This window comes from Ochotona curzoniae, unplaced genomic scaffold (genome assembly GCF_017591425.1).
Source record: "Ochotona curzoniae isolate NIBS_2020 unplaced genomic scaffold, NIBS_Ocur_1.0 patch426, whole genome shotgun sequence".
NCBI lineage: Eukaryota > Metazoa > Chordata > Mammalia > Lagomorpha > Ochotonidae > Ochotona > Ochotona curzoniae.
In genome coordinates, this window is record NW_024467002.1 from 232,065 (window position 1) to 255,834 (window position 23,770).

The following is a 23,770-nucleotide window of genomic DNA, read 5'->3' on the forward strand; positions in this document are numbered from 1 at the left end:
ACCCACACTATTCTGGTGCTCGGATTCACCAGCGGTTGATGTGAACTGGTTCAGCCTGGTCCGCCCCAACCTGTGCCAAATGTATGCCAGTGGGTACCTTTCTTGCACTCGTCTGCAGAGACTTTGTCTTGCCAGAGGAGCCTGGAGTCAAATGGCACATTGGCTGCCCAAGCCCAGCTCACTCCCTGTTCGCAATGGTTGGAGTCACAGCCCCAAGCACGGAGTTGGACCCACCTGGGACCTCCCAAGAGCAATGGGCTGCTGGAAGTTCTCTTACCCAGACCCCAACGTCACACCTGGAATATGCTAGTGTGTAGTAGCTTGACTGGCCCCTCACACATTCTGGCTCTCAGCAGTGGATGCTACAGCTTGCCCTCCCACCCTAGACCCAGCTCTTGTGTGAACCACTTGATGGGTGCAAGAGCCTAGCTCTGCAACTCCCACACCCATCCTGGCTCTTACGATCCCCAGCGGATACTAGAGCCTAGAGTCTGTTCTGTATCCTAGAGTCTGTATCCTATAGTCTGTCCTGCCGCACTCCAAGCCTGAACCCACATACAAAATTTAAAGCAGTTGCCCTGTGATTGGCATCCTATATGAGAGCACATTGTAATTGCTCCTTTTACTCTGACCTTACTTATGCATCAAGGAATTCTTTAGAAAGGCTTTAGGATGAGTTAAACATGGTGAACTCTCTCTGGCTTGGTCTGAAATAGCTCCAAAGATTTTTTTTCTCCTAGTGTGAGCTAGCTCTTTCACAGCAAACTGACAGAGTCGCTGCAAACCAACCCCCAGCTCTCATAGTTCCTGTTGGAGCTGTGCTATTGTCCAGCGGCTGGTCCTTCAGGACACACTGTGGTTTCCTCTGGTTGCCTTGATCTGGTTCCTTCTAAGGTCTCTCAGTGCTTGGACCACGGATGGACATGGCTTCCCAAAGATATGCTTCAGATGGATGTCTTTGTACTCTTTTGCTTGGAGTTCTGGTGAAGTCTCTAGACCCCGTGAAGTGATTCAAACCTTTTCTCGGTTTCAGAATCAACATCTCAAGTGCTCTTTAGTTATTACTCTGCCTCACCCTGTCCCTTCCCCCTCTCAAGCATCCTCTTTCTAATTTTTTGGAGCTTTTTAGCTTTCCATTTGTATTTTTCATCCTGTTAGTGTGTTTTATTTCTTGAAGAGATTATGCAGATTTTGTTCCAGACCTTAAAGTTGTCACATTCTTCAATTTTCTCTTAAATTTTGCCTATTGTCTGTTTATACTGCATCATTAAACTCTAGATTTCATTTCTATTCCAATGTGTACAGTCTCTCAAGTTTGTCCTTAACACTGAAATGTTTAACCTTGTCTTCTGTCATCCTCAGCATGGGAAGCAGTGTAATGTCATCATCTGTATGTGATGATCCCAGTGTTTGGGGCCCTCTCCACTGCTAGTTCTATTCTCTGTCACTTGTACTGGTTGGAGTGCATGCTGCTGTGAATCCTCCCCAGTCATCTAGCTATCTTTGAATACATGCTGGATATTGTATTTTTGAAATGGATTATAAAAATAATTTGAGCATTATGGGTCATTTCCCCAAGATGACTTTTGTTGGTTTTGTTCCGTGTCTGTGGATGGATGTAACCAGGACGAATGCAATGCCCAAAACCCCTCCACACCCACCCTGTCCCGTCCACCCAGCCCTGAACATGGCCAGAACCTGTGCTTCCCTCCCCTTTCTTACTTCTGACCTGGTGGGGTGGCTGAGGCAGGAGTGGTCCCAGGTCCCAGATTCATGTCTCACAAGTTCAAGTTTGTAGTCCTGGACCAGCCAAGGGCTCACATGTGCTTTCTGCACACAGTGGGCTATTTGGTACTTTGATTTTCAAATTATAGAAGTCAAATTAACTTTACATATTTCAGGCCCTGTCCACATAAAACCTGACTTGAATTCTCATCTCAGCCCCAGAGCTCTTGACCTGTGGCTGGGCTATTGCACTCATTCATGAAAATAACATGGGCAGGGACACCCAACTTCAGACTATAAGATGCTCCTAACCGTGATTTTGCAAAAAAACAGAATCAGGATGGCAAAGCATAGTGTCAGCAAGAAATCGTCCAAAACCCTTCTTTCTGGGGAGTCCCTTTGCAGCCTCTGCAGTCCCAAAGCTTTGGGACCCTGCACCCCTGTGGGAGACCCGGAAGAGGTTCCTGGTTCCCGGCTTCAGATTAGCGCAGTACCAGCTGTTGCGCTTGCTTGGGGAGCGAATCATCAGCTGGAAGATTTTCCTTTCTGTCTCTCATCCTCTCTGTATATCTGACTGTCCAATAAAAATAAAAATAATAAATCTTTTTTTTTTCCTCCATGTTTCCCATGAGGGTGCAGGGTCCAAAGACTTTGGGCCGTCCTCGACTGCTTTCTTAGCCCACAAGCAGGGAGCTGAATGAGAATGGAGCTGCTGTGATTAGAACCAGCACCCATATGGGATCCTGGCACTTTCAAGGCAAGGATTTTTACCTGCTAGGCCACTGCACCAGACCCCATCATGTCACTTTAACAGCAGCGTATCTCAAGAATGTAGTGACACCAGAGAGGCAAAGCGATTTTTCTTGCAATTGTTCTTACTGAATTTTCCCCCTCTGTAGCTTCTGAGTTAGCTTTTTAAAATTATCATTGCTATGAAATACCCAGCTGTGGACTCCTTAAAATATTCCAGGAAAGGCCTTTCACATATACACAGGGAGTGAGGTGATGACCGCTAAAAGACACATTTAAACCAGAGGGATGTGGCAGGACTCTAATCCTCCAACATAAGTACATTTTCCTTCACCTGGATCCTTCATTAGGCCACTTGCCTATATTTGAACTAAACAATTGTGTTCAATCCATCCTTAATACTCACAGCATCTTCTGATTCTAAAATAAACCAGTACTGTGTACTCTTCCATGAAATTTCCATTGGCAATAACACTGTTATGACTCTACACATCTGCTTTTGTTTTGTTTTGTTTTGTTTTTGTCTTGTTGCCTAAACTTCACACATTTAAAGCAATCATGTGTGCTTTCTAATGGAAAAACATACAAACGGAGCTGCCCATTGTGGAATAATGGGAAAAGCTACAGTGTATAAATCTGGCATCCCGTTTGCGTGCCAGTTTGAGTCCTCCATTTCTGACCTAGTTCCCAACCAAGGTCCCTGAGAAAAGCAGAGGAAGAGGACCCAAGTATTTGGTCCCTTAAGCCGTACACAAGACCCAGATAAAGGTCCTGGCGCAGACCCACTGTGGCCACCTTGAGAGTGAGCAAGTGATTGCAGGAAGGTTCTCTCAATTAAAAAGAGAGAAAGTACATATATGCTCAGGAGACTAAAAAGTCAACAGGGACAAATATACAAAATTCAAGATATGTTTTTGGATGCTTTTATTGGCAAAGATAAATGACAATTATCACCATTAAGCCTGCGGCTGGAATAAAGCTTTAAGGGTGACCATCTATTTCCACTGTCTGTTTCTCTTAAGGAGAACAAACTCTGCCAAGGAACAGGATGTTCAAGCTGGGATTGTGCCGAATGAAGAAAAGGAATGGATGGTCGGCAGTGAAATGCTCCTCTGGCCTCAGGCAGCCCCCAAAAAGTACAAAGACAGCAGTGGCTGCTGCTGCCTCTGTGCCCTCTTCATTCACTTCCACAAAGGACTTGTGGACAATTGTTGAGACAAAAAGATCGTTGGCTGCTGACATGCCAGACAGATCAGCCTTGCCTCTACTAAAGAGATCCTGTACACCCAGGCGGGCCAGATGGGAGTTGAGGACGTAGCTGTCTTCCAGTTTGAACCTAGGCAACCTGACATGGACATCAAGGGTGCGCATCTTCTCAGGTTTGGTCCACTCATTCAGCTTCTCCAAGGTCAGTTGTTTCTCAATCTGGAGTTAGAGTGGGGCAAAGAAGGAAGAGATGGAATTAGTGATGCATAAGTGAAACAAGAAAGAATTATTTAAACAGATGGAAGCATCCTAACAGTAGCTGTTACTTTTCTTTCTGTGTTGTAGTGAAACAGATGCCATGTTTGGAGGATTTCATCTCTTTTCTGGCATTTGGTGAAATACAACAGATTCAAGCTTCAAGTCAACACCAGGCCAAGCATGGACAGTTTGGAAATCACCAGATCCATCATCCTTCTACCCTGCACCATTTCACTCACCCTCCCAGACAGCCAGGCACTTACTCACGCACTCAACGATCCACACACCCATCCATCTATCCACTCATTCACTCACCCATTTATCCATCCATCCCTCCATCACTCACCATCTTGCCATCCATCCTTCCATGGATCCATCCCAGTATCCCTTGAGCCCTTTGACCGTTAACCAACCTACCCACCCATCTGCCCACCATCTTTCCTCTCTTCCAACCATCATTTGTACATCCACATCTAACTACCTACCACATTTGAAATACTGGAATAGGTTATATGAGAGTTTTCATTTTTATAATGTGTTGCAGATGCATGAGGCCTATTTATAAAGGTTTCAACAGAAAAGCTTAATGCTTTCATGTATTTTTTCAATTCCACTGAATCTCTGATAGTTTGTATATCTCCCCGGGGCAGATGTAAGTTTTATAAACTTCACCTACTAGGTAACAGTTCTCCTGGCAGATGACGTACTAGAGCAAGGTCTTAATAAAATTGGAGTCATAACTGCACCTGTCCCACAACAGTGTTCTGAGAGTCAGTGAGTACACAGTGCTAGCACAAGAGGCTATATAACTGTCAGCTCTTGTCAGTATTAATATTATTGCTTTTACGCTCAAAGAGAACTGCCATTCCACTTGTTCTACTAATACTCATAATCTCTTCAATAGGCTAGAAACATACACCTTGCACTCAGAGAAAAGATGAACAGGAAACACACCCCACACACAGAGCATGAACCCAGAGACTGCGGGCCAGTACCTCCTTGAGCCCCGTGGACTCGTCCTCGATGTCATCGGGCAGCAGCAGCAGCATGCTGAGCTCCTTGCCCTGGTAAGGCAGCTCCAGCACGCGGCACCTGAGCTCCTGCACGTAGCCGAAGCGAAACTCCTCCTTCTGATACATCATTTTCACTGTCTTGGTCTCTCTCTGAACCATTGAAAAAATCACTGATTAGTGTCTGAGTTTTGTTTTTAGGAGTACAGAGTATCCCGTGGTCAGTTCCATCCCCTCACCTTGTTGAGTCTGAATGGGGCATCGGTGGTCCTCTCTTTCCTGAACTCCTCATGCCACTTCCCCTTGAAATAGATGGCATTCACCAGGACAAGCTTCGTCAGGCTATCAACCACACCTCTGGCCAACACCTCTGGGATTTTACCTACAAAGAATAACAAGCAAGCAAACAATCCAGTATCCAATGAAAGGACAACCATCCGCGGAAAGAAAACTCTCCCCCCATAGGTACACCATGCTGTGTTAGTGATCCTGCAGGTTTCTGACCCACAGAGGGAGAGTGGAGAGGAGACACCTAGACAGTCAAATCAGCCCCACCTCCACTTCCAAGCAATACATTCTCATATATTACAGCCATGGCAATTCACACACAGAGCTCAGATTCCCCACACAGGCAAACCCACACCACTGCATCTCATGTGTTGTAAATCTGTTTAATTTTTGTCCTACTGGATGCTTCTCCATATTCAATTCCTTGGATTCTATTGTCAACGTTAGCTTTAACTTTGGGGGAACTTAATGAGGTGAACAGGGAGTCTTTTCCTGTCCAGTTCAGTCTTGAGTCAGCCTTTGGATGGACTTCTAACATGGGAGAGCTGGGTGACAACAACAGCCACTGCTGATGTCACAATGTACGCACACTGGGGCACCTGTTGAACATCCATGTGTACGGGCCAGGATGCAGGGGCCTGAGAATGAGCAAGGATGGAGGCACATGTGGGAAAGGTGGACAGAGGGAAACACCTGCCCAGTCTCTCACCTTCTGTCAGACCTTTGACCCACTCGTTTATCTCCTTCCTGGCGTCCTCCGAGGCCTGCTGAAAATCCACCCTGGCCAAATCAGCGCCATACAGTTTCTGAGTTGAAGCCAAGAATTCCTATTTTTTTTTTTATTAAAGGGAAATAGCATGAAAACCTTCTACTTGATATACACAGCTGTCAAAAATTCATGGGTAAAGTATAATAGAATAAAATTTCATGTGGAGGCCCAGCGGTGTGGCCTAGCAGCTAAAGTCCTCGCCTTGAATGTCCAGGATCCCATATGGGCACCAGTTCTAGCCCCAGCAGCTCTACTTCTCATCCAGCTCCATGTATTTTGGCCTGGGAAAGCAGTCGAGGATGGCCCAATGCTTTAGGACACTGCACCCGTGTGGGATACCCGGAAGAAGTTCCTGGATCCTGGCTCTGGATCGGCATAGCATAGGCCATTGCGCTCACTTGGAAAGTGAATCATCATAGGGGACGGAAGATCTTCCTCTCTGTCTCTCCTCTCTGTATATCTGACTTTCCAATAAATAAATAAATCATAAAAAAAACTTCATATGCGATTTCAACTTTCACATTCAAGTAAACATTTTTTTTTATTCCATGTTTCTATAAACTTGTTAAAAACCTTTGCACAAAACACAGCTTCATAACAAGTCATGGAAATTGTCTTAAAAGACTCATTTCATTGTGCCACAAAACTTTCTCTAATTCTTTTAAAAAAATTTATGCTATGAAGAACCATACTCATTTATCATCTTAATCATTTTTAAATGTATAATCAGTCATGGTAAGCCTAACCCTCACACTTATACAATATTAAACTTACTCATTCTTGTATAATCCTGGACGCTATACATACAGATACATATATATATGTATTTACTTGTATGTATGTACATATATTTATTTATATTTATGCATATAAACAAAGCATAAATGTATATATAATATTTATAATATCGCAAACACTTGCTTTTGCTTCAAAGTCACTCCTGCTTGAACAGAGCATCCAGAAGGGATCATTTCACTCTAGAGATTATGAAACTTAACCACCACATCAGTTTCACTGGAGGGCAGGGGCCTTTTGTTCTATGGATCCATCCAAGATTGGTGTTTTGTGTATTATTTTTGTTTTCTGAATGCTCACAAACCTATAAACACACTACCATCCCTTGGCTGTGTGAGGGAAGCAAGCCCAGTGGGGTCTGGGGATCCCTAGCCCGGCATACTCACAGGGAGAAAGGCGTAGGTTTTCTCTCCATAGAGCCTGTTAGCGAGTTTCAGCACACAGGCCTCCCTGCGCTTGCTCATCTCAGCATGCAGGCTCTGGAATCGCGAATGAACATCCTCCACGGCATCAAAATGAAGAGCCTAAGAACCAAAGACACACATTGCCAACAGCCACCCATGCCGGAGTTACAGAGCGAGTCCTGAGCATTCCGCTGCCATCCAACTCAACGCCTTCTCACCACCAATGGGAAGGCCCAGCTTGGGACTGGACTCCTAGGTCCAAGGAGCAACTAGCATCAGGAAACCCCACACCACAACACAGCCCCAGGGACACAGGAACCACCACTGCAGCAACCTCGGAGCATCCCTCCCTGTCCCAGGATGTAGGTGGTAACCCATGATCTGCTTTTCTCTCCCCATCCCACCAAAGAAATTCATAAGTGAAATTTCATATTCACGTTTTCAGCCACAGATGAGCTGTCTGGAATCTCTCAGGATCAGCAGTGGAGAGGAGAACCCCGATCCTTCTCCATCACACACGGTTGCTTCTTTCTCCTCCTACCACATTAGCACCCATAAACTCATTTATTGAAAAATTATCTCTTTAAACTTGGCATTCTGGCCAAAGCTTAATTCCTGCCCCATCTCCCCCATTCACACCTCCTACACACCTATGGGTTGTATGTCAAGAAACCCCCTAAGGCTTTATGGGGCCTGTTTGGACCTTGCTTTTGAGATCCAGAGAACAAAAACTGATAGTGGACAAAGGCCACGATAAGGACTGGACACAGACCTTGAGCTAGCAGATGGAAGGTCTTTCTTTCCCTGTCTTTCCATCTCTATGTAAATCTGCCTTTCCAATAAAAATAATTAAATCTTAAAAGTGGAGACACAGAGAGAGACACAGAGAGAAAAAAAAAAATGAGAGAGAGAGAGAGAGATTGCTTTGTAATGCAATGAGGTTGAGTCCTAGAGACTTGGCCAAAGCTTGACCTTGACTGCACCTCCCTCTCCTGCCACTCCCATCTCCTGTGCCTCAAGAGGAATTGAGAATTGTCCTCCCATCTGAAGGACCCTCAAGAGCCAAGACCCCCTCCACAGCCAGGAATGGGGAAGGCAGGCATTCCATTCTGGCTTCCTACTTGCTGCCACAATACCAGGAGCCTGGTCGAAATTGACAAGCTTTCCGCTCTCTCTGGGATCCTTTCCCATTTAAGGATGTCCCTACTATGCCAGGCTCAGAAGGGTACATGGCTTACAGAACAGCTGCCCAAAATCTGCCACTTATGGGAATGGCAACAGCCTCCATTGCGGGCTTTGGGCAGCTTTGTTCACTTGCGTGCCCGCAAAACACACAGCAGATGCTCAACAAGGCACACAAACTGGGTTTTGCTGCAAGGCTGTCCTCACCCCTCAGCCCTGGCAGACAGGGTACCCCACACAGGGTCAGGGACTGTGCCATGGGCCCATCCATGCTGGCAGCACGGAGGGCAAGGGAAGACAAGGCGTCTGCTGACCTTGGACAGCTGGGTCTCCGTGTCTCCTCGGGCCCCCAGGAGGATCATGGCCATGGCCGAGGAGATGCTATAGGGAGACACGAAGATGTTTCCTGTAGGGTTGTCTTTGTCCAAGGCCAGGAACAGGTCCAAGGCAAAATGGGTGTTGGCTGCACTCAGAGGCTCCATGGTGACGTCTGTGACAGAACAGAGGGCTTGAGATAACCACTGCCCAAGCTGGCACAGCTCAAGACCTCCTGCCCATCATCACTGGCTTCCTTCACACATGCAAACCATCCTAGCACCTGCAGCTTCTCCCTCTCTCTCCCTCATGCCTTTCTCAGGAGTGCAACCGCACTCTGCAGGAGCACAGGGGCTAGAACCTGGGGACTCCTTGAGAGCTGACCTAGTGCACAGCTCAGTCTGAGGAGGGAGTGTCCCACCCCGCACCATTCTCCAGGGAGAGGGGTGTCCCTTCTGCGGTGGAGACCATTCCGCACCAGCCACCTACCAGGGTCATTTGCATATTTGTGGCATCCTTGTGTGAAGGCCACACAGCCTGATCACCTTCAACCTGTCTGGCCTGGTGTAGATTTATGGGATTTCAACTCCCACCTGCATTAGGCCAGACATAATGGTTTTCATTTTAATGGGGTTATATGGCCACATGGGCACCGCTAAGATGCAACAATGCACATTGGTGTCCCTCTGGTTCAAAACACAGAGTCACTCCTGCAATAAACCCATGGCTTCCATTACTTCATGACATTTCCAAATTTTTTTTAAAGTCTCCTAGCTCCTTACTGCTCATGAAAAGAATTCCCAGTAAAGACACAGTGAGAATTGATGGGCTCATCACCGTCATGTTTGTGATTCAGGCCACATAGCCTTCCTCTTCAGGACAGGCGTGTCTCCAGACCCAGCTGGGAAACCAGATGGGGACGAGGGCCCCCTGGGTCACTGCAGCAGGTGCAGGGCACTTGGCCTGGGGGCGGGTGCAAGGTGGGGTACCCTTGGCTGGTTCAGGCCAGGAGGCAGACCCAGGCCACTCGTGGTGGGTCAGCAAGCTTAGGCTAGCTGCCATGGCCACACCCTCCTGCTTCCTGGAGCTGCAAAAGACCTGAGCGCTGTGTTCTGTTCCAGGAAGGAGCAGGGGGTTGCAAAGAAGGAAGAGCCCTCTCAGCCGCAAGCTGGGACTCTGCCTAGATCTTGGTGGGCTGCTGGGAGCTGCCACCCTCCTGCCTGGTCCCTCCCAAGGCACCCCCAGGAGCCCAGCAGCGGCACAGGCCAGGGCCTCTCTGCTTACCTGCTGCGCTGGCTACGGACTCCGGGCTGGGATTGCAGAGGAAGTGGCCAGAGCCCGAGGCCGCAATTATAACCTGCAGGGATAGCCTCCACCCCGTTACCTGGCCCTGCAGTGTGAGTATACAGATTGGATGAGTAAAGCCCTCGTTTGAGGGGAAAAACCCGCCCTCTGCTCCTGTCCAGAGCTGGGTGGGGAGGGAAGAACGGAAAGATGGGCAGGGGCTTCAACACCTCTCAGCTATCTATCTTCCACAAATCTCCAGTGACGAGCCATTTCTTAGTAAGATGTGAATAGTTAAAGCACACAAACTGTGTCCCAGAGGGCACTCCGGCCACCCCAGAATCTCCACACTCAAAACTCTAGGAGTTTGGTAGGGAGGAGAAAGAAAAGAAATTTGGGGCCCCTTACACAGGGGGGAAAAAAGATAGGCTTTGCCCCCACTGTAGGGGGAGCCAGTTTAAGCCTTGCTTTTCAGCTGTCCCTGAAGTCCCCTCCCAAGCTGCCCAGTCCCCTTTGTTCCCATGTCACTTCAACATCAACCAGCTGGAGAAGAGCGTCAGATCTGGCTTGGTGTGATGGTGGTCAAGATCAAAAGAATTTCAGGCCCGGCGTGGAGGCCTAGTGGCTAAAGTCCTCACCTTGAATACACCGGGATCCCATGTGGGCACCAGTTCTAATCCCGGCAGCTCCACTTCCCATCTAGCTCCATGCTTGTGGCCTGGGAAAGCAGTCGAGGACGGCCCAAAGTCTTGAGAGCCTGCACCCGTGTGGGAGACCTGGAAAGAAATTCCTGGCTCCTGGCTTCAGATCAGCACAACAGCTGCTATTGCTGCCATTTGGGGAGTGACTCATCAGATGGAAGATCTTCCTCTCTGTCTCTCCTCCTCTGTGTATATCTGCCTTTCCAATAAAAATGAATAAAAATATTTTTTTAAAAGATCAAAAACATTTTTTTCTTCTGTTCCTCTTTATTTTTATTATTTTTATCATTATTATCATTTTTATGATATAGTTCCATAAGTGTTGGAATTTTCCCTACCCCTACCCCAATCTGTACACCAAGTTCTCCCTTATAATTACAACAACGTGGTCCCTCATAGACAGTCTTAAGTCCATCACTGCAGGCATGGACAATGGCAGAGTTCAGCATCCCATTGTCAAGACACATCCAACAGTTTCACTGGGAGTCCATCCTCGATCCGGAAGTAGAGATGCACACTGCATTGTATCCTCACATCTGGACATGACAGTCTCCACTACACAGTCACTATACATCCCCTCCAAGTGAAAAGCCACAAAACAAAACCAACAACAGGAAGAAAAACAGAAATTTACAATGCCATGAAGTTAAACAACATGCCACTGGATATGATGGTCCATACACAGTTACTATGCATCCCCTTAAATGAAACTTGGAACTCCATCTAAGTTTCACATGTGGGTTCAAGGATCCAAGTATTTGGGTTATCTTCCACTTGCCCATATGTGTTAGCAGGGAGCTAGATCGAAAGCTGAGCAGCCAGGACTCAAAACAGTGTTTGGATATGGGATGCAAAGGGTTGTAAACAGCAACTTAGCCCACCCTTTATTGTTTTGTTGTTATTAATGCTATTGCAGTTGTTATAGTTGGAATATACTCTTCAGAAGGTAGTTGTTAGAAGCATAGCACCCAATACAACAGTGCTGGGAGTTGGTGCCTTGTGAGAGGTCCACCCTTTTGGATGAATTAAGAATTAAAACAGGACAGAAACATGTGAGTTTGACCTCTTTCTCCTTTTCCCGCCCTTCCACTTCCCACCTTCTACTTTTTGCCATGGGCTGGTGCAAGAAGGCCCTCCATTAATTCAGCTGCCCCATCTTGGACTTCCAGAAACACGTGTCAAACACATTTCTGTTTCATCTAAATGACCTGGTTTACGTTATTCTGTTATAGCAGCAAAAATAATAATAATAATAATAATAATCTGCAATAGACAGGTACAGGTTTCTACTCCAAGGAAAACTGTCTGGGCAACTCTACATCCAAGAGCCTGCCATTGGCCAAGAGCATACTGTGTTGATGATATGCTGGGTGTCCAGCTCACACCGTATTTTAAATGACCCTGGAATGTAGGTAGATGCCTGATTGAATAGCTTAGTGTGGGAGGTGGCAGTGGAGTAAAATCCTTCAAGGTCAAGTTCAAGGAACAAAAATTGCTAACCTGCTCTCCAAAAGGACCGGTCTGTCCCCTTGGCAGAAGACACGTCGTTTTGCTAATCCCAGGGTGAGCAAGCAATGGATGGAACCTAATCTGAGGAAGACTGTAGAGGTGTGTACCCTGAAGCTCCAGAGAACTGGAAGACTCCAGGGAGACTGAAACTCACCCACGGGGCAGAGGGTCAAAAACTCAATTCAGGATTTGACGCGGAGGCTAATCCCATAGGGGTACCAATGAGTATCCTGGATGGCCCACTGCCCATCCAGCTCCTTGCTAATGGCCTGTGAAAGCAGCAGAGAATGGCCAAAGCCCTTGGGCCATTGCATCCATGTAGTGGACCTGGACGTAGCTCATGGATCCTGGCTTTGGATTGGCATAGCTCTGGATTTGGCCACTATCAGCAGATTAAACTAGTGGATGGAAGATCTGTCTCTCCCTCTCATTCTGTAACTCTTACTTGCAAGTAAAATAATTTTTTAAAAATTCAGTTCCAAATTACAATTGCTGGTGTGGCAAAAGGGGGCTTACATGTCAGGGGTGACTCAGCTGGGAAGGCAGACAGCTGTTCTCTGAACCCCTCTCAAAGCCTCCTTCCTGAAGTCTCACACTTCTCGTCATTAGGAGTTGGCGGAGAAAGCCCACAAAGGCCGAGGGGCACCCCCTCATTCCAGCTGTCAGCATCACTATTTGCTGTCAGCGGTGCTGAGCTGGATCACCTGACTGAGGTTGTGGTCTCCAAGTGTGTCTGTGACTCTGCGCCCCAGTGACACATCCGGCTTTGACCACCCACTCACTGGATTGCACAATTTTATGTACATGGATCAAAACGGTGCCAAGATAAACATATCTTTGAATACAATTTCCCATGAACTTTTTAAAGTCCTAATATCACCGTCCACCCAAAGAGGTAGCTCAGAGAGTCCCTGGCTCTCCCGGACACCCACGCCTGTCCTCTCACCACGGACTCTCCAGGGAAAGTCCTATAAATGCCCCTGCATTTTACTTTCCATCCTCTCAACCCCCACCTTAGCATAACCTTGGCACTGAACACCATCATGCCTAAGACACAGGAACTTGGAAAGTTTGGGTGAAATGCCCACATGAATATCTTGCCGGCGTTTCAGAAAATCTTCTCCTGCTGGGTGTGAAATGCAATGGCTCTTTTCCCTGGGAAAGATCTCGCCTGTAGGTAACCTAACTGCTTGTTTTGGGGCGTCCAAAAGCTCTCAACTTCACCCTGTTGTTTCTTTCCAATTGAAATGTGTTTGCAGAGCTTGAGCCTGAAAAGGAAGCAGAACTTGATACCCAACCAAAGCAGAAGTCTTGAATGAACACTTCCCTCCCAGAAGCACGCCATGACCTGACCGTAACATGGGCCGAGCCAGTTGCTAAGAGCACGCACACAGAGCACGTGACAGCCGCGAGTCCCAAGAGAGGAAGCTGAGTCCAGCCAGAGACTCACAGTGGAGCAAGTTCTTCTACCTCTGACACGGCTAGGGGCACCCACAGAATGCTTCCAAGCCCCTTTCATTTCCCCACTTCTCTCTCCCCTCCTCCCACCTGTTGCCCAGCTTTTCAAATGCCTGTAGGAGGACTGAGCAACCCAGGGCTCTCTGCCTGCAATGGTTATTCTAGGAGCAGAGAGCAGGAAGTCACAGTCATAAAGATGAAATGGTGTGTGATTGGACACAGTGGAGACCTTTGCAAGTGTCAGAGGAGCTTTAAGTAACGCAGAGGATGCTTGGGGATAGTGTGTGGCAACCCAAATATACAACACCCACGTTATTGCTAAGCCCGAATTCACTCTCCACCCCTACTCCAGGTTCCTGCAGAACCCCCACAGCACCCAAAGATTCCTCCCTCATTTGGAACAACAACAGCTATGTGACATTAAGCTCCATGCTCAGACTCCCCAAGGAGCCCCTTAATGCAGGGGTTGTCCCTGGTGCAAGGACAAGGTCACTGCCTGTACACTGTGATGAGTGAAGGGCAAAGCACAGCAGAGCAGTACGAGGCCACCAGCTCTCAGAGAAGGACACCTTCCAGGGAATGGGATGCTGGCTGCCCTGTTGTGCTGGATAAAGGAAGGTGTCCTGGCTGCACCTTTACAGACTGCGATCTCCAAGGTCACAATGAATACCTTGGGGCCTTCCTTTTGATCTCTACAGCTCTCTCTCTCTCTCTCTCTCTCTCTCTCTCTCTCTCTCTCTCGGCCTTATGGAAAATTCAGCCTTGGTTTCATCAAGGAAATTGGAAATCCCCAAATTGCCCTGAACAGACGCATCGGGCAGTTTTCTCCTCACTTGCATTTCAGAAGGGAATGCACCCACAAATTCACCACCCATGGCATCTGGCTTGGTCTGCTCACCAACCTTCTGGAACAAGCTAATTTTTTAAAAAAAAAAAAAAGGTTTATTTTTATTGGACAGTCAGATATACAGAAAGGAGGAGAGACAGAGAGGAAGATCATCCATCAGATGATTCACTCCCTAAGCAGCTGCAATGGCTGGAGCTGAGCCAATTCGAAGCTAGGAGCCCAGAGCCTCTTCCGGGTGTCCCACATGGGAACGGGATCCGAAAGCTTTGGGCCGTCTTTGACTGCTTTCCAGGGCCACAAGCAGGGAGCTGGATGAGAAGTGAAGCTGCCAGGATTAGAACCAGTGCCCATATGGGATCCCAGCAAGTACAAGGAGAGGACTTTACCCACTAGGCTATTTTGTCAAGCCCAAGAAATAAGCTCATTTTACCATGTAGAACAACAAGGAGACCAAGGTCTAGGGCTCCCCACGCTGCGCCATGCTCAGGCCTGTACTCTGTCCCTGTTCCTACCAAGGACCATGACACCAAGTCCTCTCTCTCTCTGTGAACCAGCCATCAACCCATGCCTCAAACCTCCTTAATACAGAAAATGAAGAAAGTCAACTCTGTAGCATTCTTAAAATGCATTACCATGTAAGGATATCACCCCAGGCCAACCTCAGGAACCGCTGCTATCTACCTTCTTCTATGGAACCTGAGTGTCAGTTCCAGAAGATTGTTTGTTTGCTTGCTTCTTGTTTTTTGTTTTTAATCTGAGGGCAGAGTTAGAGAGAGAGAATGAAATCTTCCACTCACTGGTTCACTCCCTAAATGGCTGCAACAGCCGGAGCTGGGGTGAGCCAAATCCAGAAGACAAGAACTTCTTCCTGGTCTCTCACATGGATGCAGGGTTCCCACGTTTGGGGCCATCTTCAGCTGTTTTTTCAGGCCACAAACAGAAAGCTGGATCTGAAGTGGAGCTCCTGGGACATGAACTGGCACCTATTTGGGATGCCGACACCGCATGCTGAGGCTTAACTTACTATGCCATGGCGCCAGACCCAATAATGTTTCTCTGTGACTCTATAGGTAACCAGTTTACAGGGAAATCAACTCTAACTTTAGGGTCCCAGTAAGTCCTCCCTTCCATGTCACCCAAGGCTCTGCTGCCTGGCATCTCAAGACTGGGTACCCCATGTCCCCGACCCTGGAGGGAAGTACATTTTGTGATCAGCCACAAGTCAAAACAGAGATAGAACTCAAAAAGGTTCCGGTCTCCCACGCCTGGAAGCTGGTCTGAATGAAAACCAGATTGGTTTGAAGCAGTTGAACAGAGGCCTTCATTATAGTATACCAAGTTTGGCTGCTGTCTGCAATGTCAGCATCCTGTATGGGTGCTGATTCTAGTCCCACCTGCTTCTCTTCCCATCCAGCTCCCTGCTTAGGGACTGGGAAAGCAGTGGAGGACGACTCAAGTCCCTGGGCCCCTGCACCTACATGGCAGATCCTGGAGCCAAGAAACTCCTAGCTCCCAGCTTTATATCAGCTCTGGCCAATGTGGCCATTGGGGATGATTTAAAGAGCTTTCTTTGTCTCTCATGGTTTTTCTCTGTAACTCTGACTTCCAAATAAATAAACTTCTTTTTTCTAAGTGTTATGTAGTGTAGGGGGCGGGGCTGTTACTAGGATGCTGTGTCACTGCTCCTGACCTTTCCCCAAAGGACCAAGCTATCGGAGGGAGAAACCAGTGTGACAGGGACCTCCCCAGTCGCTGTCTCCACACTGCTGCTATGGGGGCCAGCCCTTCGACCCTCTTGGGTGACAGGCAAAACTTTGTGGCCTACTTACCAGAAGGCACTAGTGGATAGGAAAGCACCTTTCTGGAGACAAACAAGATAAGGGGAGCTAGGGAAGCCTTTGGCAAGACAGGCTTTGTTCCTGCCTTAAGCAGTTCGTGCTCACCGGAAGTTCACACCAGTGTGGGGGTAGGACCAAGGCAGGGTGGTCCTGCGGGTGACAGGCCCAGGGCAAAGGACACATGCTGCCTGGGACCCGATCCAGAGAAAGGACATCAAAGACCTGGAATGCAGGTACAAAAAGCAGCTGTAAATTCCTCTCCTGTGGCTGCAGGTGTGGGATGGTATGGGAGGATGAAAACCAGCACAGAAAGGGGCTCCAGAAGTGGAAGGAGAGCTCGCTGCTGAGGGGCGTGGAAGGGGCTGTAGAAAATTCCTCTTAGGCAGAGCTCAGCTATGTTGGCATCAGGAAGTCCAGGGCACAGATAACAGAGGCTCCCGCAGGTTCTGCCGGAGTGGATGTTTAGCTTAGTGGTGAAGAGGCCTTTCTTCCACATCCAAATACCTGGGTTTGGTTTCCGGCTTTGGCTCCTGACTTATCCCTGCCCTCCACCATCTTTTCTCGCTTCCCTCTTTTCTTTTATCATGAACTGGAAAAAGAAATGGCTTGCCGCCCCAGCCTGCAGAAAGGAATTTGGCTTCATCTCGTTTCCTCCAGTGGACAGCAGCCAGCTCCCTCGCTCACCACACGGAGCACCTTCACGTCCTCGGTCCTCGCTGAGATGCCCTCCCCAAGCCTGACCTGTGTTTCAGACCCACACACGCCCAGACCGACTTCCTTCCTGCTGCACCACAGCTTCGCTTATCTAGACTGCACATATCTGGAACACAATTTTGAGTCAAGTGCCAAGAATCAGGCTCAATTCTGGGAAGCTGAGAAGGAATTCAACACTTCAAAAAGGTTCTGTGGCTCTGCTGAATGACCACAGGCAGCTCCTTCTGTTGCAGACATTAGGAGAATGAGCCAGCAAATGGAAGATGGATATCTCTCTCTCTCTCTCTCTCACTTTCTCACTCTCTCTCCCCTTTTCTTTCAGACATAAATAATTAAATCTTTAAAAATTTGTTTTACATGGCAACTATAAATAAATGAATGTTAAAAGGGCTGCCGCTGTGGCACCAACATCCCAAATAGATGTGAGTTCTAACCCTGGCTTCTCCATTTCTAACCCAGCTCCTTGCTGAGCTTCTGAGAAGAGAACAGATGATAACCCCAGTGCTTGGGCCCTGGGAACCCAGATGAGAAATTCAAATGGAGACCCTGGCTCCTGGATTCAGTCTGACCCAGGCCCAGTGACTGCCACCATCTGAGGAATGAACCAGCTTACAGAATATCTGTGTCTCCCCATCTCTGCCTTTCAGATCAGTAAATCTTTAAAAATAAATGAATGTATGTATAGCAAATAGTCAGGATCACAAGCGTTGGTGAGGATGTAGAGAAAAGAGACCCCTTGTCCACACAGGTGGGGATGTAAATCAGTGCAGACATTATGGGAAACAGTGTGGGGGTTCCTCAAACACCAGCCATCCTACTTCCAAGTAGGCACGCACAGGAGCGGACTCAACATGTGAAATATTACGGGCACTTTAGCCTCTCCTGCAGATCCCCTCAGAGGCCCTCTAACACACGCAGAGAAGGCACCACACGTGCAAGCGTGGCCGCTGCTCAGACAGCAAAGTGAACCCTGGCAGGAGAAGGTGGTCTTCATGCTTCGCACATGTAGGGAACCACACCTGTACAACGTGGGTGTGAATTGGGAGCGATGTCAGTGTACTGGTGACCCCAAACACAGGCAGGCACTCAACTCCAGGGGCAAGACTCCTTCTGCACCCTACTCAGCAGCTGCCCTTGCAAGCAGGTAGATGGTGTGGCCTGAGGGCAGCATCCTAATATCTCAGGAAATGAGCCAGCCTGGGCTGGCCACCACTTACAGTAGCATTTAGTCTAGATCTTTAAAAATAGGTCCTATCAGATTGGGTGGCTCTGGCACTTTAAATTCCTTTGGGAACAAGCTTCAGCCTAATGAAAAGAAAAACATAAATCGACCCTAGAAGCCACACTCATTAGAAACCAAGGTCAAAAAGCCATGTTACCCAAGAAAACACTGAATTACAACATGTTTGGTCTAAGGATCTTGATGGACTTCAATTCTAGAATCAGCTACAAAATGAGTCATTCCATAAAACAAGTGTTCTGATGAGCTGGAGAGTAGTGGCTGGCTCCACAGAGAGAGAAGACTAACCCGACACAAAGAATTGGTGCTGTAGTACGGCGGGTTAAGCTGCCACTTTTGATGCAGGCAAGTTTGAGTCCAGCTCCACCACTTCCAATCCAGCTCCCTGCTAATGCACCTGGGAAAGCAGCAGAAGATGGTCCAAGCACTTGGAACCCTACCACTCACATGGGAAAGTCAGATGGAATTCCAGGATCCTGGTCTTGTAGCCATTTGGGAACTGAACCAACGGATGGAAGATATTCTCTCTCTCTCTCTCTCTCTCTCTCTCTCTCTCTCTCTCTCTTTCTCTTTTTCAGATTCCACATTTTAAATTGATAAAATAAATTATTTTTTTAAGTCTCAACATCACTTTCCTTATGTGATGGTAAACAGGGAGACAGATCATAGAAAAACTTAACCTTTGTTTCCCATTAGGTCATTTCAGGTAACTTGTTGTTAACTAGAACACAAAGAAGCTCATTATCATGTCAGCCAAAATAAAAACTGAAAACCTAACAAACCAAATGAAACCAGTGTGTTTGGGAAATTTGGCTGCTCTCTTTCACTCTCTCGACTTCTCAGAGAACAGCTTAATCAGTTTGACAAGGCGGAATTCTGAGTAATCTTGTACCAATCTGGTCTGGTCTCTGTTGTACTTGTGGGCAAGAGTGCATTCCAAAACAATGAGGTCATGAAATTACATTGAATAAACTAAATTCTAACCAGGAACTTTCCACTCCAACCAATCAAGTGCGTCTCTTTATCTTATTTCTGCAAATTCCATTTGGAATGTTCCCCTTTTGCCCTTCCTGAGGAGCGAGATTTCATTAGACAGTTGCATCATCTGGCATGACATTTGCTTGTGAATCACCAAACCAACAAATAAACTCTAACTTTTCAATGCGCTCCTGCTTTTCTTTCACCAAAGCCATCTGCAAATCTCAAGAACAGAAAGGTACACCCTGGACAGGAATGCTCAAAGCATAGCACCCCTACATCATTCCGCACGGTGAGGGTATGGGAAGCCTAGCTCTCAGACATCTGGCCATTCAGTCTGCTCTCCTTCTGAAAGTAAACAGACATTGCTGAGACCAGCTGACCACGGCCTTCTCACACAAAGGGGGAGGTGAAAAGTCTTCATTAATGAAAAACAAGATCTGGACTCAGAAAGTCCAGGAGCCAGGCATTTAAAGATTGAAAAGGAGCAGCAGGATTCTTGAACTCTGCGTCCACTTGCTGGACTGCCTTAGCAACGCACACCGTACAGTCTCAAGGTCTCAGTTCTGGAGGCTCCAAGTCCCAAGTTCAAACTGTCGGTGGGACTGAGGCTGTATCTCTTCCAGGAGAGTCAACTCCAGGCTGTTCTCCTCGACTTACATAGGAAGTTCATGGGAACATGGAATTAAAATATACATTAGTGCAACTTCTCATCATGGTAACTGAGTATCCCACAGCGTTTATATTCCATCCAGTGCTTGTCATCCTTTCTAAGAGATTCCTGCCACTCAGCACTGTGGGATAAGACATATGTGTGACGCTTGTCTTCAGGTCCTGGGACACAACTCCTAAAAACTTGGGAATCCTGAGCGGCTGCATTGTGTTTTGTTATAACCAGTGAAGCCCCATTTTTCATAATTACTTGTTTATTTGGATGGCAGAATTTACAAAAAGAGATGAAAAGAAATCTTCTATTCACCCCTTAAATGGTTCGATGGCTAAGGCTGGGCCAGGATGAAGCCAGGAGTCTAGCATACCATCTGGATCTCACATGTGTGCTGCAGGGGCTCAAACACTTGAGCCATCCTCCGCTGCTTTCCCAGGTACATTAGCAGGGAGCTGGGTTGGAAGTGGACTAACCAGAACTTGAACTGGTACTTCTATGGGATACCCGTATCACAAGTGGCTTAACCTGCAACGTCATAATGCTGTCCCCCACCATGTGTCCCTTTAACCATGTTCAAGTTTATGCTAATGTAGTTGATTCTCAGTGGCCCCTCGCTGGTCACCGCAGTGTAGGAGTTAAATGAACCAACAGTAGGTAGTTAGGGTCAGGTCACTGCTGGAACAAGAAAGCAGGAAGCCCTTTTAAAGCTTTTTTCTTGAATTCTATGCGTCACTGCAGTAAAATGCTAAGCCTGAGAAGGGGGAAGAGTAGCAACTCCCAAGCTGGTCTTTGGCCAGACATCTGCAATGAGGCTTTGCAGGAAGCTAAGCCCTTCAGTTGCCTGCATCTTCTGTAGCACCTGGTCAAATCAGACTCCCCTGAGAGGGCGAACACCCACTTGCTATCACAGGACTGGCTGGTGTGCGGAAGAAGCTCCTGAGAGCTCTCATTCCTGCTTACTGACGGTGCTGCTAAATCTGGAGGTAGTTTTTCTTATCAGTCATGATGGCCTGACTTGCTGAGAGGAAATCACATGGTTTCTCTCAAAGAATCTGCTGGCTGTCCTAAGCCAGAACTCATTTCTTGTTGTGTTAACCCTAAGGTAACACTGATAAATATCTTCACTTCCGCGGGAAGTCATGCAGTTGGGACAGATGGCCCAAGGGTGTAAGGCGGACAGCTCCCCGGCTTGCAAGGCTACTCAGAGTTTCTGGCTGCACGGCAAGATCCGGCACAGTGTCTAATCACCTCACTGCTGCCTCACTCCACATGATCACCTCTCTGATATTTCATGGAATTCTCCTGAGGGTGGTGTTTTTCTGCAAATGTGAAATGATTTCTGTAACTGGTATAACACCTGAAACTGATTTTATCAATCATGTTATGGTAAAAGGGTCTTTAGCAAAGAAGACGACACAAAGCTAGAAGCACACACACAATAGTTAAATTGCATCTACATTGTTCCCAAACTCCAATTATGTGTTCACCTTTGTCCTGGAACTTACACTGAGATGTGTAATGTTCTTCTCAAGAAATGGCTTGATAATTTCTTGGAACAGATGGCAACCGTGGTGGTACAAAGAGTTTACCTTGCAGTCTCAAACTGTTACAATACTTGGAATGACACATTTTGGCTTCCCATCAAATAAAGCAGAAAGTATATGGAGCATCTTTTAAAGAGAAACAAAGAGAGACAAATGTTGTGAGCCCCCAGAGAAAAATGGTTTCAAACTTCTACCTTATATTGGCACTTATATTTAAAGAAAATAGTTTTAAAAGATAAAAAGGAGTTTGTTGTGAAGGCCCTCCATTCAGAGAAAGGTTGAGCAGCCCTGATCCTTTCCAGTTCCCTTTATCAAAATAACAACAACAACAAAAATGAATCAGTACTAGCTGTAGGTGTTGGAAATTAGTGTATGATTGATTATAAGATTTAATAAAGAACCTATGATATATGCCTTTATAAATTTCTTTCATTTATAAGCTTTCTTTTTAATTTTATATTCTTGATATTTTAAGTAATATTAGTTTAGGTTTAGTGAAAATTGATTTTGGATATAAGTAAACCACCTGTCTCTATGTAAACGCATGTGCTGCCAGCCGTGGAGTTCCTGGCTTCAGTCAGGTCACTGCAAGTTTGAATGAGTAATGGCTTGCTGAATATGATTTCTTTGAAGTAAAACGAGAATAATGTTTTTTAGGATTGGTCTGCATTGTTTTAGCCATGAAGCAAAAATGAAACAATTGGATGTTGTGCAAAAGCTTGTGATGATTTGTGTATAAATGAAGAAGGCAGCTTTTCTGAGTTGTCCATTATGAGCATCACACTGCAATGGTCTGTGTCTCTTCCTGTCTTCTTTCCCACCAATTCACACACCCTTCCCAAGCTCCGAACTCGGCTGGAGCTGTTCTCCAGCACATTTCTATTTAAGGAAAGCGCTGGAGTGGGGTAGGGTGGCTTTGTGCTGTAGTAGCTAAAGCTGCCTCCTGCAATACCAGCATCCCTTGTGTCCCACCTGCTCTCTGCTAATGCATTGGAGTAGACAGGGAAGATGGTTCAAGTGTTTGGGTTCCTGCACCTTGGGAGACCTGAAAGAGGCTCCTCCCTTTGGTCTGGCCCAACCTTGGCCACTGCAGCCATCTAGGGAGTGAACCAGCGGATGGAAGACCTCTCTGTCTCTCCCTCTTTCAGTGTAACTCTGTTGTACAAACATACATATATACATGCATACATACGCAAAGCACTGAGCCCTTCCTCCAAGTCAGAGAGCCTCTAGCACTGCAGTAAACAGACAACCAAGGCACCACCAACCCCAACCTCAGGCAGCCCAGCGGGGAGGAAGATCCCTCAGGAAAGCAAGCACAGGAAGCTGCAGAGCATGGAGATACAGGGCAGCCTTAGAAAGAAGTCATTTCATCTCAAGATCATCCCTACACCTCAAGGACCCTTACTCAGTGGGAACACAGCGGGCAGTATGCCACTGCCCCTGAGTCATTTGCTGCTGGAGTCACTCTGCTCCTGGAGCCCGAGTTGGGAGCTGCTATTTGTCACACCATCACGTCACCCCAGCCCTGGGGCACCTCTGCCACTCAGGGCCTTGCTGCATGGAGCCATCCTGAGACCCCTCTCAGCACAAGTCCTCTGAAGTAGCTATCCCAAAGATCTGCACAGACTTTGGGAGAGGGAAAGCAAGGGAGGGAGGAAGGAAGGAAGGAAGGAAGGAAGGAAGGAAGGAAGGAAGGAAGGAAGGAAGGAAGGAAGGAAGGAAAGAAGGAAGGAAGAAAAAATGGGGGAAAATGAAGAATATCTTTAAGATTCATAAGACACCAAAAACTAAGCGATTATTCGCATGATAGAAGTTATAAAAGGACAAAAGTAGAGAAAGACATACGAATGATACTTAACAGAAACATTGGTTAAAAAAAAAAAAAAAAAAAACAACTTTTTCCCAACATTATGGCTTAGCAGCTTAAGTCCTCGCCTTGAACACGCTGGGATCCCCATATGGGCATTAGTTCTAATCGCAGCAGCTCCACTTCCCATCCAGCTCCCTGCTTCTGGCCTGGGAAAGCAGTTGAGGACGGCCCAAAGCCTTGGGACCCTGCATCCGCGTGGGAAACCTGGAGGAAGTTCCTGGCTCCTCACTTCGGAAAGCGCAGTGGCTTCGGCCACTGCTGCCGCTTGGAGAGTGAATCATCAGACAGAAGATTTTCCTCTCTGTCTCTCCTCCTCTCTGTATATCTGACTTTCCAACAAAAATAAAAATTTTTTTAAAAACTTTGCAAATTTTGGGGCCCGGCGCGGTGGCGCAAGTGGTTAAGGTCCTCGCCT

General features: G+C 47.1%; 2 protein-coding genes across 3 annotated transcripts in view; both read right to left on the minus strand.

The window, feature by feature from the left end:
• Positions 1–23,770, minus strand: part of LOC121167772 (leukocyte elastase inhibitor-like) — a 70,275-nt gene that overhangs the window by 42,087 nt on the left and 4,418 nt on the right. The window contains exon 1 of one of the 2 annotated variants that reach the window (XM_040997356.1): positions 9,192–9,282. The exons of the other annotated variant lie outside the window; for it this stretch is intronic. The gene's annotated coding sequence lies outside the window, so the exon portion shown is untranslated. Of the gene's footprint in view, positions 1–9,191; positions 9,283–23,770 lie in introns of those variants that run through there. 2 annotated transcript variants of the gene reach the window in all.
• LOC121167770 (leukocyte elastase inhibitor-like) lies at positions 3,384–10,263 on the minus strand. Its single transcript, XM_040997353.1, has 7 exons — positions 9,987–10,263; positions 8,702–8,877; positions 7,188–7,325; positions 5,947–6,064; positions 5,189–5,331; positions 4,935–5,102; positions 3,384–3,900 (listed from the first exon to the last, which is right to left on the minus strand). Exons 2-7 carry the CDS (start codon positions 8,867–8,869, stop codon positions 3,493–3,495), a joined length of 1,143 nt encoding a protein of 380 aa, XP_040853287.1. The 5' UTR covers positions 8,870–8,877; positions 9,987–10,263; the 3' UTR covers positions 3,384–3,492.

Coding starts and splice junctions, on each gene's coding strand:
- LOC121167770 (XM_040997353.1), bottom strand. CDS start 8,869: ATGGAGCCTCTGAGTGCAGCCAACACCCATTTTGCCTTGGACCTGTTC. Junction 6,065..7,187: donor AAACCTACGCCTTTCTCCCT/GTGAGTATGCCG, acceptor AAAAAAAAATAG/GAATTCTTGGCTTCAACTCA. Junction 3,901..4,934: donor AGTCCACGGGGCTCAAGGAG/GTACTGGCCCGC, acceptor CTCTAACTCCAG/ATTGAGAAACAACTGACCTT.